This window comes from Ovis aries, chromosome 3, assembly GCF_016772045.2.
Source record: "Ovis aries strain OAR_USU_Benz2616 breed Rambouillet chromosome 3, ARS-UI_Ramb_v3.0, whole genome shotgun sequence".
Classification (NCBI taxonomy): Eukaryota; Metazoa; Chordata; class Mammalia; order Artiodactyla; family Bovidae; genus Ovis; species Ovis aries.
The window spans coordinates 2,541,516-2,559,664 of NC_056056.1; the positions used below are offsets into that span (position 1 = coordinate 2,541,516).

General features: G+C 62.7%; 1 protein-coding gene across 1 annotated transcript; it reads left to right on the top strand.

The window, feature by feature from the left end:
- MYMK (myomaker, myoblast fusion factor) lies at positions 1-15,110 on the top strand. The gene is made up of 6 exons (XM_027966145.3): positions 1-2,023; positions 2,161-3,552; positions 7,115-7,229; positions 7,448-7,596; positions 10,027-10,143; positions 10,738-15,110. Exons 2-6 carry the CDS (start codon positions 3,259-3,261, stop codon positions 10,885-10,887), a joined length of 825 nt encoding a protein of 274 aa, XP_027821946.2. The 5' UTR covers positions 1-2,023; positions 2,161-3,258; the 3' UTR covers positions 10,888-15,110.
- Positions 15,111-18,149: the final 3,039 nt, after the last annotated feature.

The following is an 18,149-nucleotide window of genomic DNA, read 5'->3' on the forward strand; positions in this document are numbered from 1 at the left end:
GGAGGCGGGAGCCGTGCGGCATTCCGGGCATTTCAGCACCTCTATAAAACCGGAGGGGAGGGGAGGGCGGGTCGGCTTCCCCTCCCTGCTCCCCAGGCTGGGCTGCCCGGTCAGGCGGCCCACCCCACCCAGACCCTGCTAGGTCTCACTGGCACCGGCACCATCTGCTGGGGACAGGGGGCATGCTGCCTGCAGTAGGGGTTGGGTGCCTTGGCCAGGAGCAATGCCAGCCTCCCTGCCTCTCTGAGCCTCAGTCTTCTCCTCTGTAAAGTGGGGAGAGAAAGAGACATCCAGCCGCTGACACAGCCCAGAGGGACAAAATAGGAAGAGAGCTTGGCAAGCGCCAGCGCTGAATGAATGTCTGTGTGCGTAAATGGTTTTCAAGATACACGGGGCAGCAGGGCTGAAACTGTGAGCGCTCCCCGCCCCATCTCCAGGGGTCAGGCAGGACAGAGAGCTACACTGTGAATTCAGAAGCAACCCCCGGGGGCAGACACCCTGGCAGGAGGATCCAGGCCTGCTTCCTGTGGGGTCTACGGTGACCCCAGCAAGAGCAGCTGACGGTGGGGTGGTGGGGGGCGTATCAGAGGCCAGCTGGCAGGCAGAGCCCCAGGCAGCGGGGCGGACGGGATGCCAGCTCACGTCTCTGCTGGCTCCGAGCCTGCCCAGGCTGAGCTGGGCTCCCAGCCCAGCTCCCTGCCCTGTGCCTTCAGGGGCAGTGCCACCCCCAAGCAACCAGCCTGCTTCTGCTGCTCTGCGCCCCCTCCCAGCTCCCCAGGCGGATCGCTGCCCTGGCACCAGTGAGAACGGAGGGTCATTCCAGTCCTGTTCAGAGCGTTCCCCCAGGCCGGCTGGTCTGTCTCCAGGCCACCAGGTCTCGGCCGGGAGCACACGCAGGCTGCACCCTGACCTCCGTTCTGCGCTCCACCCCCCTCCTTAGAGGCAGTGAGGGGGCGGTCCTCTGCCTCAGCCCCTCGCCCCAGCCTGGCCACCTGTCTCCCTTCTTCAGGGCGGGCCCCTCCTCAGCCCCCTTCCTCCTTAATCGCTACAACGCCCGTGCAGCTCCCCCGCACCCCCGGCCCCTCCCCCCTTCTCTTTTTCCCTTCCCCAGGCTCTCAGCCCTGGCCCTGGAGTTCACAGCTGCAAAAAAACACACACACACACTCATGCACAAAACCAGCTGTGGGATGTTTTCCCACTTCCGAGTGGGGGGTTGTGGCCCCAGAGAGCTCTGTCCTAGCACCTGACGTCCAATCCATGTCCTCACCGCACGATTTCTGCTCCTCCTGGAAGCCGGGGCTGGGGGCAGAGGTGGTGACCAGCTCACCGGGAGTCGCCTGCCTCTTACCCAGAGCCGCACGCACGCATGCATGGCAGGGCCTGGTTTTCCCATTTGGAGTGGCACAGGGCTACTAAGTGCCAGGCTGAAGCGCGCTGCCGCCCGCCTCTCCCAACTTTGATTCATTCTTTTCACAGAATCATTCATCCAGCCAGTGTCTGCTGACCACCCACCACGTGCCAGGCTCTGCCCGGGGCTTGGGCGGGGAACTGGCCAACCGAGCCCCGGGCACACAACCCAAGCAGCTCCCCACACACAACCCAAGCAGCTCCGTACAGAGGCGCGGATGCTCGGATGGGAGAGAGCAACGTGTTGGGGCCCAGTGCAGAGCACGTCGGCTTACCTGTGCCGGGTGGCGAGCCTTCCCCCCAGACGCAGAGGTGGAGGAAGGGTGCTCTTTCCAGGAAGGCAGGGAGGCCAGGAGGAGGTTCTGGGCGCACGAGGGCGGCTAGGGGTGCTGAGGGGAGATAGCTGGGCAGGGATGGCCTGGGTTCTCCTGGAGACGCTGGACTTCACACTGAGGGTGTGGGTGCCTAGGAAGAAGGCACATAGGCAGAAAAAGATGCGACCACATGTCCCAAGTAGGACTTTTCATTGCAGGCAGCAGAAACAGGCTCCAGCCAGCATACAACGAAACAGAGAGTTTTCTGGAAAGGGTGAGGGAGCTCCCAGGTGGAAGGAAAGGTGGGTCAAGCGCACCCCGAAGGCCAGGAACAAGCCGGCAGCCTCTGCTTGAGGCACCGACTGGCGAGCGTGGGCACCCCTCAGCCTTGCCCCTCCCCCCCCCACACTTTTCCCATTCTCCAAATTCCAATTCCCAGGAGAACAAACTCCAGAGCAGCCACCCAGTGACCACAGGAACAAGCCTTGTGACACCCGTGGGCGACTCCCAGGGCCGTTCCGGGGCTGTGAGAATGTGCCCGGCATGCGTCCGTTTATGCCGAGACAGGTGTCTCCAGGAGCCAGAGCAGAGGCTGCCTCTGCTGGGGACTGCAGGACGGCGCCGCAGTGAAGGGGGCGCGGAGCCGTCACATGCCCTTGGCAAATCCCACCAGGCTGCACGTTATGAGTCTGTGCGTCCTGCTGCAAGTGACATCCTTACACCTGGATGAAACTCAGAACGTGTAACGAAAGCAGTCCTTTTGCTGACAACAAATAAATCAACCCAGCAGTCCTTCCAGGGAAAGAGTCAGCCTGGGGAACTCACACAGAGTCACCCAGAGGTAACTTGGCCAGAGGATGGGGGGCCCTCTGCCAGGCAGCTCCCCCCAGGCCTCTTCAAAAAGGGAAGAGTATCTCCCGAAGGAACATTGAGAGGGCTGGCGGAGGCCTTGCCTCGGGGACCCTGATAGAGAAGTTCCTGGTCCGTGCGCTTCAGGCTTGAATCAATGTAACCAAACAGAAAGGAAGGTTCGTTTCATTCATTTAGTTACCAAGGAAACCTGTCTGGGGCGAGAGCAGGCGAGCAAGACGTGGACACCGGCTGGTTAAATGTGAGACTTAGCTGCAAGGCCCTTGTAGTGATTGGTGCGCTGTGTCCAGTTCTTACAACCCTGTGGACTGTAGCCCGCCAGGCTCCTCTATCCGTGGGATTTCCCACGCAAGAGTACTGGAGTGTGCGGCCGTTTCCTTCTCCAGGGGAACTGGCTAACCCTTGGGTTCTCCCACCTCTTGCCCCCCTGTGTGACTCAAGTAACAGCGTCTGTTCTTGCTCGTTCTGGGCTCCCCAGCGCCCTGAGGAGGGGCCAGGGTGGAACGTGGCTGGACGTTGGGGACTGTGCTCACGGGGGAGTTTTCTCCAGAGCGGCTGCCTCAGAGGAGAGAAGTATGGTCTCCCTGAATCAACAACTCTGACCTATCCCCAAAAAAAACAGAGACAAGTGCTGGTCACATGGCCCGTCAGCTGTTGGACCCTCCCCATGAGCTTCTCGACATGTGCGCTCCCATCCCTGCCTCCTTCAAGGCATTTAAGCCGCAGCTGCCACCGGGGCCCCCACTGGAAGGAGCAGTCCGTCTCCCTCTCTTCTCCCTGCCCTGGGGACCCCGGCGGCCGGCACCCCGCCCCTCCTCCCCAGCCCATGGGGACGCTCATGGCTAAACTGCTGCTGCCCACAGTCAGCAGCCTGGCCTTCCTCCCCACGGTCAGCATCGCTGCCAGAAGGCGGTTCCACATGGAGGCCATGGTTTACCTCTTCACCACTTTCTTTCTGGCGGTAAGTCTCGGGGAGAGGACCCCACCGTCCACCCAGAGCACCTTCCCAGGGACGGAGGTCGGGGCTGCCTTCTCACCACTTCCCTGTGTTGGGTTATGGAGGAAAGTGACGGGGGGTGAAAGAAAAAGCCCAGGAGGGAGGGCTGGGGACCCCCTCGCCTCCCTGGACCCCAGTCTTCCCGTCTGGGCCAGGAAGGCCCTCCAGGGTTGGTGTGAGTGAGACCAAGCCCACAGGGGCCAGGGACAGTCGGTCCAGGCCCGGCCCCTCCAAGGTTCCCCTTCTCCTGTCACTGGCCGATCCCCCCCAGGTGGCTCCTGGCTCTGGCTCCCCGCCCTGCCCCCTGGTACCCCGGGCCCCGCAGGGGGGCTAGCAGGGCCCAGAGAGCATGAGGAGCCAAGGAATCTGCCTCCGGGACGCGGCAGCAGGCCTCGGCTCCGGACGGCCTGCTCACGTGCGCGCGTCTCCCCTTCGTGGGGCCTGCACTTCTCTCTGGGCCCTTCTCGCTCTATTAATGCTTCTGGCTGCTGGCTCCTGGCCCCTGCTCCCTGCCCCCGCCCCCACCTCCCTGTGGGTCTCCCTCTGATTCTCTCACTGCCTCCCTCTGGGCCTGCTTCTCTTTGTTTCTCCGTCTGTGTCTGGCTCCCTCTCGATTTCTGGAGCTGCACGCCCATGGAACGGACTCTCTGCGTCTCCGGGTCCCTCCCTCCCTGGCCTCGTCCCCCTCAGCCTCCGTGCGTCTCCCTGGCTCTATGGATCCATCCCGCTGGCTTCTGTCTAGCTGTCTGTCCACCTCCCTACATATGCACTCTCTGTGATCAGTCATCCATACATGTATGTTACCAGTCGCCTCTCTACCTGCCTGTCCAGCCATCCACCCACCCACCCGTCATCTCTCTATGCCTTAGTGCCGTCCTGCCCCTTACCCCCGTCCCTCTGAAGCTCCTTCCACCACTCTCCCCAGTGGACCCCCCTGAGTGGCCCCGCTGACTCCCCAGCATACTCCGTCAGTCCCAGCCTTGACTGAAGCCCACCTCCCTGGGGCGGCATGCTCGGGGGGAGGTCAGTGACCCCGAGCTCTGTGTGGGAGGTGGCCTGCCCCCTGCCCCGGGCAGCTCGATTCCCCAGCACCAGCCCCTCCCTGCTCATTCGCGGCATCTTCCCTCCCCCCTTCAGGACCCCGGCTTGGGTGAGGGCCAGGAGGTCTGCCCAGCAGGTGGGAGACTGGGGCCAGGCAGGCAGGGGGCTTCTCCGCAGGGACGAGGGCCTGCGGCCGGGCAGAGGAGCCGAGGTCTCGTCCTCCAAGAGCCCACGATAGACCCGGCCCAGGAAACCACGGTCACTGCCGGGCCCCCCCTCCCTGCCGGGGTGAGCTGGCCCCGCAGCTGCCTTCGAGGCTGGCTTCAGAGGCCTGCTCCACCCACCCCACCAGCCCCACCCTGCCCCGCCAGAGGGACAGGGCCAGCTGCCTCCATGACAAATGTCCTCTGGCCACAAAGACTCGCTCAGCCCCTTTCTCCGGAGCCCCTGGAGGCACCATCGCTCCCCTTTGAATTCTGTGTTGGTGTACAGCCGATACCATCCCCGCTTCTTCCTCCCACGTGGCATCTTCTGTGTCCCGACCAGAAGGTGTGAGCCGGCTGAACGCCCCGCTGTGCGCCCAGTCCCGTGGAACTCCCTGGCCCACACCACCCCATGGGCGAGGGGCTCTGGTCACCACGTGACAGAAGCCCCCCCTGGCCCCAGGGGCCGTCAGCTGCCCCTCCGAGCTCGCGGCCAGGACCTGAGGCCATGCATTCCCTGCCAGGCCCCCAGCCCCACGCCCCACCCCACCCCCGCCAGGGCCACACGGAGCCACGTCCTGGCAGATGCAGAGGCCGAGTGCCCACTGCCGCGCCTCCCTGCTCCTGGGCACGTGGTCCCTCCTTGAAGCTGACCTGCCCCACCTGTCCCGCAGCAGTGAACCATGGGCCCAGGGGGCAGGTCCCTTCCTGGGCCAGCTCTCCTCCAAACTGCTCCAAACCCCGCCTCCTTGAATCCGAGTTCACAGGCAAGCCTTTGGCCGAGGGCAAGCCAGCTCTGCTGCGAGCTGGGGTCATGGCTGGGACAAGGCAGTCGGGATCGAGGGCACAGACCGCATCCAGAATTTCAGAGCGATGAGGTCTTCCGTCCCACACAGTGACCCGTGTATTACGGGAGCTTTGAATGCATAAGAGACAGCGGACGATGGGACTGGGATGGGGCTGGGGCTGGGGCTGGGGGAGAAGGGGACCCGCGTCACTCTCAGAGTCTGGCCCTGCCGGCCAGAGCCATGCAGGGGGGCAAGCGTTCTCCTTCCTCTATCCTGGTGTGGTGAGCACCCTAATCAGGCCCCACCTGAAGCTTCTGCTCTTTCCTGCGCCAGTCATATCCACCACGTGGTTCCTCCCCTTCACCTTTTCTTTCCCTGTGTCTCTTCAAAGGGCGTGGCACCCAAAGCTCAGCATGGTCCTGTAGTTAGGTCTGACCGGACAGACAGGAGCAGCACTCTCTCCTCCCCTGCTCTGGACACTATATCTCTGTTAATGCCGCCTCGGTGCCCGCAGCTTTAGGTCGCATACAGCTGCAGCCAGTGGAAGCTCTAAGCTGCCCTCACCTTGGCTCGAGGCACCAGGTAACCCAAGGCTCCCTCTGACCCCACCCCACCCCTCACCACAGCGCCCCTGGCATCTCCAGACGTGGACTGCCCTCCTGCACGCCTCTCCATCCTGCTGAGCCGGGTTAACCAAGAGTCCATTGTGCTGGTCCCCAAGACTGTTTATGCCCTTGAGCTTGTCAAAATAATTACATCACATAATTAAATATTGCTGAAAATGATGAAACGCGTACGCCAAAGGAGAGAGTTGTCCAGAAATAAGTGGACGGCTTTGAGAATACTGGCCCTTTGCTTTCAAAGTCGATGTGGAGAGACGACCGTCGGAGTCAGGCCGGGGGCTGAGACGAGGCGCCGAGTTCAGCGCCTGCACACGGGTGGGTGTGGGGTTGGTGAGGGGGGGCGTCTCTGCCATCTGTCCTCACTCAGACAGAACCTGAGAGTCTCCAGCCGGTCGTTCTCAAAATGGGTTTCCTTCTGGCAGCACCCTGAGACCAGCCTGGGAGCTTCTTAAGAAAGCAAGCCTCCAACCTCCACCCTGACCGGCAGACAGGGCAACTTGCAGGCTAGGTCTGCGCCTGCGTCTTCACCAGCCCCCCTCCCAGGGCTCCAGAGGCTCAGTGGTCAGAAGGGTCACTTGCGGGAGAGGAGGTGTCCCCACTCTGACCAGGGGAGAGCAGACTGGAACCCAAGGGAAAAGGCTCTGGCCTCAGCTGAGCAGATGCTGAGGGAATGTGTGGAGCGTGTGGGAGGGCCCCCACCTCAGTGGGGCTTTGGGGGACCCTATGGGAGAACGGTTCAGAGCGCCCCCATTTTTCGGATGGGGAGACAGAGGCCTGGGACCGTTCAGCGGCCCGCCTGAGGTGCCGGCTCGCAGGGCCTGGGGCCCCGGCGCTCTGCCTCCCTGCTGACCCCCCGTCGTGGCCCCCGCAGCTCCACCACGCCTGCGCCGGGCCCGGCCTCTCGCTGCTTTGCCTCCTGCGCCACGACGTCCTGGAGTACTTCAGCATCTACGGGACGGCCCTCAGCATGTGGGTCTCACTGATGGGTGAGTGGCCGCCGCCCGCAGCCCAGCCCTGCACGAGGGGGTCAGGATGCCCCACTGCCCGCCGTCCACCCAGGCCGGCCTGCTGACAGCCCACCCCTCCGCTCCCCTGAGAGAAAGCGCACGCAGGACATCAGTGCCTCGACTCCCATTTTTCATAACCATTGGAAACCGTGCGTCTAGAAAAGGCCCCTCACCTCACCCCGCTCTCTCCCCCGCAGCGCTGGCCGACTTCGATGAGCCTAAGCGGTCCACTTTCGTGATGTTTGGTGTCCTGACCATCGCCGTGCGGATCTACCACGACCGCTGGGGCTACGGGGTGTACTCTGGCCCCATCGGCTCGGCCATCCTCATCATCGCGGCCAAGTGGGTGCGTACGTGCGAGCCTCAACGCTCGGGCCGCCTCCCCTGGCGGAGACTCTTCCCTCTTGGGGTCTCAACCCACCTCCCATCTCGTGGGTCAGCAGGCTGGACACAGGGCCTCAGCTAACGCACAGGAAGTGACTGTCGGCTGCCCCCGCCTTGCAGACCTAGTTTGTATCATGTCTGGACTCACCAGCGCTGGATCTAACCCAAGTTACTTAATCTCTCTGCCGCATTTTCCGTATCTGTGAAATGGGTGTTACAGTTCAGTACCTGCTTCACAGGGGTCGGTTCAAAGATTAACTGAGATAAAGCACTCCAAGGACTGGCATGGAACCTGGCTTTTAATATGCTCAGCAAATAGGAGCTGCTATTATAGGCATCGCTATCGTTATTATTATTGAAGAGAATGGCTGGTTTAGAGATGCAGCGTCAATTGGAAGTGGCCTGGGTTAATCTGGGAAGACTTCCTGGAGGAGGTGAGCCTTCAGCCTGGTTCCAATGAAAAGGGAGGATGTAGTGTGAGGTCCACAGGAAGACGGGGTCACTCGTGAGCACGCAAGCAGCCTGAGCCAGAGTTTCCAACACCGATGGCCCTTCGCTGGGCACACAGGAATCTAACACTCACAAGGCCTTTTACATACGGTCCCCAGGCCTCGCCCATCTGAGGGCCCTCCTGGCTGCAAGGACTGAAACCCACGCAAACTAGTCCAAGTGAAAGAAGGTGTTTGGCAGAGTAGACCCAGGGTACTTCCTGGGCCCCCAGGGCAGGGTTAAGGAACTGCGCCTCGAGGGGACCAGACACAGACCTGGGAAAGAGGTGGGGCTGGGCAGAGGATGAGAAGGTGCCCAGTGACCCACTGTGCAGTCTGGGGAGGGAAAATGAGGTCCAAACGCCGCCCTCCTCCCTGTGCCCAGAGAGTGGAGGATTTAGTTTGCCGTCTGGTTAGTGAAGAAAGCAAGGCTGGGAGGTCAGCGACTTGACAAGAAGTCACGGCAGGACAAGCAAGGCCAGGCTGTGACTCCTCACATCTCGGGCAAGCCAAGCTGGCCCCACGCTGACCCGGGAGGCCCTCAGAGAGGCGAGGGGAGGCAGCGCGCTGGGGTCTGACTTGTCTGGACCCGAGGAAGGGCCACGTTAATTAACATTCTGGAATGCATAAACACAGAGAGCTCCCCTCTCTGATAATTCACTCCCTCCCTGGCAGGAAGTGGGATAAAGGCTCCTTGTTCTGCCCTGAAGGGCTGTCCCTCCTCCAGAATCTTGACCCGTCTGGCTCTGGGCTGGATTCTAATTAGCCGGGAGAGCAGTCCCTTGCCTGTGCCCCCGTGAAGCCCCACGGGGACCCAGGCTGCCTGCCTCCCTCCATCTGGGGCTCAGATTGTGTTTTCTAGACCATTGAATGTGCAGCTTATTTTGGCTTTTCCAGGGCAGTTGTTTCCTGGAATGAGGGTGCATTTTTCTCCCGGAGCCTTGTCCCTTCCTGAGCAACGGTCAGGGAGAGGAAGGCAGAGAGATGGGTGACCAGAGCTGGGGGAGGGGCCAGGCCGGGCACCCCCTGGGGCAGGGGCCTCGAGTTCCAAGGTGCTGGGTGGGCTGAAGGAGGCCTCCTGGGTCCCCGGGCACCTGCGCTCAGAGTCACACTGTCTAGCCGTGCCCGCACACCACCTGCGACTTTGCAGGTCCTGAGTCCTCACCAGTGGTGGAAAATTCCAGAAAACTTAACACCAGATATCGGTGCAGGATTTATTTCTCGGCAAAACCGGCCCTGACCCAGCAGGAAGCTACTCACAGTCTCTGTGAGACGCTGGAGGTGGGGTGTCCGCCACCCAGAGTGTGTGTGACAGCGGGCTCCCTTGCTGGAATCCGAAACGCCCTGCCGGCTGTGGCAGTCGCGGCTCGGGTTCTCGGGACGTGGACCTGCTTCTTCTTCATCTGTTTAGCGAATGTGAACCCACGTCTCTACTTTCTACTTGAGTCTTACTCTAGGCAGCCCAGCTGAGGCACAGCCGTCTCACGTGCTGGGAAGGTTTGTCTAAGAAATGCTATGATGAGTCGGTCCACTTTGAAAGTGGCCAGAGGTCTCGCGGGGTCGGCCACACGCACCCCACTCTCTCCTGCGGTCACGCTGGAGGGCGGGTCCCACACCGCCGTCACCCTTTGGCTGGAGAACACCATGCAACTGGTCTCCTGGGGCTGGAAATTTGAAGGGTTTCTCCAAGAGGCAGATGGGGCAGGGGGTCTTTCTGGGGTCAAGGGGCTGAGGGCAGCCGCAGTCCGCCCACCCAGGCAGGGCCTCCCGTGGGTCCTGCAGCCATGGAGCCCGATGCGTCTGGGCCCCTCCCCGAGCCCCGCTCCCCGCCCCCCCGAGGGTGCCCGGGGTGCGAGTGCCCGCGGCTGGGGCCTGAGGCTCTCCCTTTGGCCCCGTCCCCGCAGCTGCAGCAGATGAAGGAGACGCGGCGCCTGTTTCCGGACAAGAGCGTGTACGCCCAGCAGATAGGCCCCGGCCTCTGCTTCGGGGCCCTGGCCCTCATGTTGCGCTTCTTCTTCGAGGTATTCTGGGAGGGGGTGGGGAAGGAGCCCCCCACAAAGGCCCTGGCCAGCCCCAGCCTGCTTGGCCTGAGGCTGGATGGGGCCGCACCCCTCCAGGAGGCTCCAGCAGCACCCCACTCCTGCTGACACCAGCACCCCCGTTCAGTCACAGCCTGGTCCTTCCCCGGCACCACCAGCATCTCCAGGGGCGGGGGGTACAGACAGCTTGCACTTGGTTGGTGCACAGCCCTGAAGGAGCCACACCTGGAGGAGGGGGGAAGAGGGGAAAGTGGGGGGAAGACATGGTGGGGGGAGGAGCCCCACCCCACCGGCAAAGCCCTGGTGAGTCAGCACAGACCTTCGGTGGTCTAGGCATGGAGGGCAAGACCACCATGCGCTGGACAGTGACAGGAAGCCTCTTCAGGGGGATACTTGGCCAGACTCCCAGGGACGAGCTGGGTGGTTGGGGAGGGGCGCGCTGACCCTGGCAAGTGCCAGGTCTCACCAGGCCCGAAGCCCAGGGCGGGGGGGGGGGGGGGGAGTGTGACGGGTGGAGGAAGACGGGCCTTGGGGCGGGGGCTGAGGCCACAGACGGGTCCCGCTCCGCCCCCGCAGGACTGGGACTACACCTACGTCCACAGCTCCTACCACTGCGCCCTGGCCATGTCCTTCACCCTGCTGCTGCCCAAGGTCAACAAGAAGGCCGGAAGTGCAGGGGCCCCCGCCAAGCTGGACTGCTCCACCCTCTGCTGTGCCTGCATCTGACCGTGCATTCTGGCTCTGAGCCCCGCCCTGCCCTGTCCCCGGCCTGCCAAGAGCGCCCCGTCCTGCCCGACCTGGAGGAACATCCCTCCTCGGAGCCTGAGGCCTCTCCAGGGCTTCGGGAAGCACAGGCCGGGCGCTTCTTGAGAATCCACTCATTTGGTTTGTACTGGGTGCTAAGCACCACGCTGGAAAGAAAAGAACTTTCTCCCTTCTCCTAGGCCAAGGTCCTGGCAGATGGGAGTGTCTGCAGAGCCCTGGAGCCAGCGTCTGTCCCCCTACAACCCGCCCAGTCCCAGCGACAAGGGGCCTGCCCGCCGCCCCTGGCCGTGTGCTCCCCACGTCACCTGCCACCTGCTTTCTCTTGGCAACCGGTCTCCCCACTCCTGAGCTGTGCCTTAGGCTCAGCTCGCCAGGGTCAGCCAGGCCACTCTGGCGCTTGCTGCCCTTCCCGCCAGGCCCCTGAATCAAGCCATCTCCATGTCCTGTCCACCCTCATCATTTCATCCAGTCCTCAAAGCAAGTCTGAGTAGATGGCAAGTTCAAGGCACAGAGGTACCCTACTTTGATGGGAGAGAAGGTTGGAAAGTGATGTAGGGTTAAGGTTATAGTATGAAAGTCACTCAGTCACGTCCAACTCCGAGACCCCATGGACTGTAGCCTGCCCGGCTCCTCTGCCCATGGGATTCTTCCGGCCCAGAGCTCGAGACGGCAGCACTGACCTCAGCCCACAGTCACCGGGCCTGGCACCACTTAGGGGAACCTCACTCAGGAGTGCCCTCAGGGCTTTCGAGATCCCACCCAGGGTGGGCCCGGGTCCAGAACCCCTAGCAAGACCGCCGGGCCCCCAGACTGGCCCCACGGGGCAGGGCTTGCCACCATGTGCAGAGGTCAGCCCGCTCCCATTCAGGGCCCGCTGGCACCGCCCGGCGGTGGGGGCGGGAGCTGGCTGCCCAGACATCACCTCACAAAGCCGAGGCTCCCAGCTTCCCGAATGATCCGGGCACATCCATCAGGCAGGAAGTTACCTACACCTGTCTGGGGCCTGTTTGTGTTTCCAGACGTGCAGCTACCCACGTCTGTGCCCACCACAGGGGGCAGCCCCTGGCGTGTCCTCAAGTCACCCCAGCCACGCTTCAGGGGCCGGGAGAGAGCTGGCCCCGAGGGCGGGGGACCAGGCGGACCCCACAGCCCAGCCTCCGTGTCCGTGGGCCCCCTTGACTGCCCAGGGGTCCCGCATCCTGGGGGGCCTGGACACCCACAACCCGGCCCTGGCCCCACCCCTTTCCGCTAGCGACAAAGTAGCCTGCCTGCACTCAGGGTCCTCGCCAAGCCTCGTGGGGCGAGAGCTGGCTCGTCACAGCTCCAGGGCCATCAGCCAGACGCGGCCCCACAGGCGGGCCCAGGGGCGGGCAGGTGACGCCTTGATCGGCTTCGGGCTTGCTATGGGGGTGTGAGCACACGTGTGCACACACAGACATGCACACACACCTGAAGAGACTTCAGGTCTGCCCCTCTGGTCCCGTCTCCCAGTTCTGCAGGGGGAGATTCCCGGCTCAGCACCAGGTGGTAAGGACAGGCTCTGGGGGCCGCTCGGGTCGGGGGAGCCAGGCAGCATCACTCCATAAATCTGCAAGGTGGCTGGCCTCTGCCCACTGCCTGCCGCCATCCCCCGACCATCCCCTCAACCCATCACCTCCCGCCCAGCCCCCCCGGGCCCCCCCAGTGAGCACGCCCCGGCTCCCAGCCCCGCGGCAGTGCAGCGCCTGGAAAGTTGGAGGCCGCAGCCTGCTCCCGAGCAGGGAGGAGGCAGGGGCCTGCCAGGCGCGTAGGGGCTGCACCCACAGGCTGCTCACTGCGGCTGCCCTGATTTATGAGGCCGTCTGGGAGCCTGGCCAAGTCTGTAAGTCATGGACAATTAGGAGGCGCGCTCCAGGACTCAGCCCCGTCTGCCTCTCGGGCTCCAGGCCCGACTGCGCCCCTCCTGAGCACCGCTGGCCCCCGCGGAGAACCCCTCGGAGGGTCCCAGGGGCGGGTCCTGAGCCCACTTTGCAGATGAGGACCCTGACGGCCGGGGAGGTGGCAGCTGGCCCTCGTCCCTTGGGCACAGACCACTGAGTTGGTAGTGGTGCCCGGGGTCTTGCCAGACATCCCAGAGGCGTCTTCTTCTGGCTTGAAGGAACACTTTGGCATCTTGTGGGGTGAAGGGGTCTACCCAAGGGGCTGAGGGGTCTACCCAAGGGTCAGAGGGGAGTGCCCAGGAAGGGGACCGGGAAGAGAGGCAGCCTCCTCCACACCCCAAGACCGACGAGGGCCAAGTGCTATCGCCTTCAGGCTCCAGCACCTCCAATCAGTGTCAGGGACTCCTGGGGTCTTCAGGTCCCTGGAATCTGAGACTCAGGTCCCTGGTGCAGGAAGCGCCCCACCCCAGGCCATCCCGGGCCACCTTGGGCTCCAGACAGGACTGCCTCTCCCACCCAGCCCCGAGGCAGGGAGGACTGGGGTCCCCGAGTCCTGAGACTTCCAACAGTGAATGCCTGAAAACATCCTCTGAGATGTCACTGGAGGCCTCGAGCGGTGACGTGCCGCGGAACTTGCTTTAGCGGTAGAGACGCTCCCCCGGCCCAGGCAGCATCCGCCGGACGCACAGGCCCGTGAGCCTCTCAAACGCGCCTGGCAGAGCTGGCTCTTTAAATGCCAGCTGAGTCTAATTGATCTGAACATCAATAGCCACACGGGTAGGGTTGCAGATAAAATACAGGATGCCTGGTTCTATTTGAATTTCAGATAGTAGATGATTATCTTGCCTCAGTGTGTCTTAAATTTGGGGCACGCTTGCAGGAGACCTACCTAAAAATGACTCTCTTCCTCTGAAATTTAAATGTAACCCAATGTCCTGTGTTTTATGGGGCATCCAGCCCCCACGGCTAGCAGCTCCCCGCATGGCAGGGCATCTGCAGAAGGATGGGCAGCTCCCTGGACATGTGGGTTTGGGTGCCCAGGGTTCACCTAGGCGACACAGTCAGGGAGGCTGCAGCGCCCAGTGCAGGCGAGGCAGGGGCTGGGCGAGGCGGGGGCTGGGCCGGTATAGGCCCACACTGGCCTCTCGGGGCCTGGGCTCGGCTTCCAGACCCTGCGGAGTAGCCGATGCCCTGCCGAGCACACGGATGCCCCGGGCCCAGGCACATGGCCGCCTCTCCCCAGCACACTCGCAGCCCCGTCGGGGGAGGAGGAGGGGGGCGTGGCGCACACCTCCCGCGGCCCAAACGGAGAAGTATTATAAACATTTGCAACAACGTAGACAAAACAGTCTATTGTAGCGGGCCCCTCCGCCTCCCCCAGGAGCTGGGGCGAGGCTGGCATGGCGAGGGGAGGGCTCGGCCCCCGCCAGGGCGTCCTCTGTTTGCACAAGCGGAGGTGTTTTCGTCTGAGGGCAGTCTGCACGCTGTAGCCTTTGTCGTGTCTGCTACTGAGATTTCCTGTCTCTGCTACTCTCTTCCCCAGGAAGACCATCTGAAACCCAAAACTTCTACTGCCCCTTTTTAGAAACGGCTTTGCGGCTCGCCGTCTCCTGCATCCCGGCCTGTTCCGCCTCCTGCTGCGCGGGGCTGCTGCGGTTGTAGTTAGGGGAGGCCTGCTGGGTGCTGGTGCTGGGGCAGGAATTCGCCCTGGTCTCCGCCGCAGGGTCTTGGCGGCAGGAGCTGCAGGGAGGAGGGCCAGGTATGTGGGCAGGACGATTCTGCAGAGTCGGCAGGAAGCCCCGGGGTGTAAAACTCAGGCCTGCAGTTTAGCTGGTTGGCGCGGCTGTGAGCTGAGAGCCGGGGTCCGCAGAGACACATGGCCCATGCCCTCAGGGACCTGGCCACCCCTCTCGAGGCTCTGTGCCCTGGAGCCTGGCTCTTCCCATCCCTGCGCCCGCTTTCCCCACTTTGACCGGGAGCGGCAGCCTCTCCCCGCCCGACGCTCAGGCCCATGAAGGTGAATTAGGTCAGAGGCTGGCTGGACTGAAGAGGTCTTGGGAATGAAGGGAAGGAGGCAAAAGCAGGAGGCGGGAGGTGGGGCCAGGGGCGCTGGGAGGCAGTCAGGGTCCCACCTGTAGTTTCCCACTGCGTCCCCAGGCAGGCTCACTGAGTCCCCCGGGTCCTCTCCCCCTCAATTCGTCCATTTGTAATAGCGCTCACTTCGCGTGGGTTTTTCCAAGATTAAATGAGATTACTGAGCGCAGAGCACCAGAGAGTGTTTCTTTAAACGTCACCGCTTAGTGGTGTCGCTGTCATCCTCAGTGGTCACGGACGGAAAAGGAGTCTCTCGAAGGTAAGCAGAGGACCCTGACTCGGGGGACGCTCACCCCCAAACACTCCCATTGGACAAGGAAACAAAATGCTTCAAGACAAGCGTTTATTATGCATGAAGGGATTAAGCAAGGCAGGCTGCTCGGAAGAGGCAGGTTTGAGGCCGAAACTAGCAATGCAAGTGGACGGAACCATGTGGGCCTTCGCACACCTGGCCCTCGGACCTCTCCGGGGATGGCTTCCCAGTTCCGCACTCGGAGTGTAACCGTCTCCCTGAGCTCCTGCACCCTTCCTCAGAGCGGCGAGAAAACCGCTGCTGACCTGAAGGAGAGACGGTGCCAACAGCTGAGAGGGGAACGGTCCCTGCTCCAGTCGCTGGCGTGGGTGCCACGGAAATCACCGAGACGCATCCCGGGAGCTCCAAGGAGCGCTGGCTCAGGACGTCTCGGCACAGGAAGAATTCAGAGAGAGGCAAAGCGATAGAACGGCGATTTAGGAGAGCAGGACGCTTAGGAGGCTTACGAGTGGGTGGGCGAGAGGGAGCCGCACCCCGAGAGCTTAGTGGGCTGCAGTGTTGCAATCAAAGGCAAAGTGTGGGGGGAGAAGACCCCCTTCTTCCTCCCTCTCGAGGAGACCTCACGCTTGCATCATCAGCCCCCCTCCACGTCAGGCAGCAGGGTTGCCTTGTCCGCACGTGGTCAAGCCAGGACCGTCACGGCACCATGTAAATGAGCAGAAGGTGGTAACGTAAGCTACAACAGGCGAAGGGCCTCAGGTCTCGGTAGGATGCCGCCTTTCCCTTATATTCTTGTTTCCAGTGTGCCCCGAGGAGCATGTCCTAGAAATCGTTAACTCGCTGAGCTCCCGGGCAGGGTGTGGGGCTCACGCCACCTTGGTTTTATGGTTCCGGGGCACATCTCGCGCTTCTGCCACAAGGCTTTGTTGCTCGGCAAGCCAGCTTGGTTTTGTGGTCACGCGAACCTGCTTCCTTGAGTGATCATTAACTTCCACGGGTCTCCAGGACTTTTTTTTCTTTACTTAAAATCCCCTAGCGGGATTAACTGTGTAATCCCCCTCTACTCTGCCCCTAACACCGGAACAGGACTTCCCTGGTGGTGGTAAAGGGTCCGCCTGCCAAGGCAGGAGACACAGGACATGCGGTTCGATCCCTGGGTCGGAAAGATCCCCTGGAGAAGGAAATGGCAACCCACTCCGGTATTCCTGCCTGGAGAATCCCATGGACAGAGGAGCCTGGCGGGCTTCAGTCCATGGGGTCGCAGAGAGTTGGACACAACTGAGCGCAGGTCACCAGGGCAAGAGAGGTGATTTCGTCTGGCGACTCAGGGTCCAGAGGCAGAGGAGGAAGCCGGCCGCCCTGCGTGGGCACCGAGCGGTCCCCCAGCCCCTCGGTTCACCAGGAACCAGGCAGACCTTCCAACTTCCACGGTCTAGCGGGGACAGCAGAGCCAGGAATAAGAGGCGAGGGCTGGGGGTCAGGAACATCCCTGCAGAGGGTGTGCTGTTCACTGACTTCAAGGAGACGGGGCGGAGCTCCAGGAAGAGGGTGAAAGGTCAAACAGGTACATCTGGGAACCGCAGGGTCTGATTGGCCATGGATGGCTGTGGGCAGGGCGAGGTTGAGAGTGGATGGATGGCTCCCGAGGGCCCAAAGGCTCTGTGGGAGGATTTTAGGGGGTCAGGTCCCACTGCTGTGAGAAGGGGGGCAAAGCCCAGGGAAAACAACAGAGGCTGCCGCCCAGCAGGAGGCCCCGGTGGGCCTGGTGAGGGCAGAGGAAGGGGGCGTGGGGGAGAGGGCAGTCCCTGAAAGAGGGCAGGCAGTGGGTGCACCGGGCTGGCGAATGCTTGCTGGCTGCCTGGCTGCCCCCCAGGGAGGTGTGTCCGTATCCTCTGAGAGTCCAGGAAAGCCATCGGAAGCTTCTGAACAGCCCGTTGGTTGTGCCAGCTAGCGTAGAGTCACGGCCAGCCCCAGGTCGTGGTCCCTCACCCTCCTGCATGATTGTGGGGAGGCGGAGAGAGAGGTGAGGACCGGCTGGCCCAGTGGGCAGCGGGTACCACGCATGCCAACGTCATGCCCAGAGGGGCCAGGAGGCATCTGAGTCCCTCTGAAGTCTGAGAGCTCAGTTGGAGGGTCTGAATCCGCACCCAGCTCACACTTACCCAGTGTGGGTCGGACCAGCAAACAGGCACCTCTCTCCATATCTGCTGTGGTGACTCCTGGAAGAGCCCATGCTTGATAGATGGCTGGTCTGTGACCTCAGAGGCTTTAGCCTTGACCCCTGGCTGACTTGTCCTCGCAAAAGCAAGAGAAAGGGGAAGGGACCGGCTTGGAGTGCCCACTCCCAGGGGCCATGCAACCCTAGGCGGCCTTCAGCTCCCAATATCTCCAGAAACAGGGGCCCCTGCTCATCCTGCTGGGGCCATCCAATGGCACCTCCCCTGTGCCCCTGCCCCAGCTCAGGAGGGCCTGCAGAGGCACACAGGAGCCCCTTCCACCAGCAAAGGGGCGCCATGCTGTGGAGTACCGCCCCTCCCCCACAGTGCAGAAGCAGAGGCTAGCGGCTCCACCTAGCCCTCCAGGAACCGGGCCACAGCTGGAGAGACTCAGGGCCCAGGCCAGGAGGCAGCCAGAGGCGGCTGCGACCACCCCACGTTCAGGGCCAGCCTGGGGGCCGTGGAGAAGGAAGCGGCCGGCGAGTGCCTACAGCCGCACATCCAGCCTGCCCGCCGCCTTGTCTCCCATCAGGGTGGCTGGGCCCCCGGCGCCTTCACCGGGAACTTTTCGTTCTCACGGGAGCCTGTTGGCTGAGAGCCCCAGGTGGAGCCCAGTGAGCGGGCGGCCGTGGCCACATCTGGAAGAGGTTTGGCAGAGCCCCGGGCTCCCAGCGCCACAGCCGCCAGCCTCGGAGCTGCAGCTGATAAGCGCCCGCCACCGGCTGGGACTCCAAGAACCTG

Bases quoted from the DNA above. Each gene is read 5' to 3' on its own strand.
- MYMK (XM_027966145.3), top strand. From the start codon at position 3,259: ATGAGCTTCTCGACATGTGCGCTCCCATCCCTGCCTCCTTCAAGGCAT. The intron at 3,553-7,114 runs GTAAGTCTCGGG...TGGCCCCCGCAG, and splicing joins TCACCACTTTCTTTCTGGCG to CTCCACCACGCCTGCGCCGG. The intron at 7,597-10,026 runs GTGCGTACGTGC...CCGTCCCCGCAG, and splicing joins TCATCATCGCGGCCAAGTGG to CTGCAGCAGATGAAGGAGAC.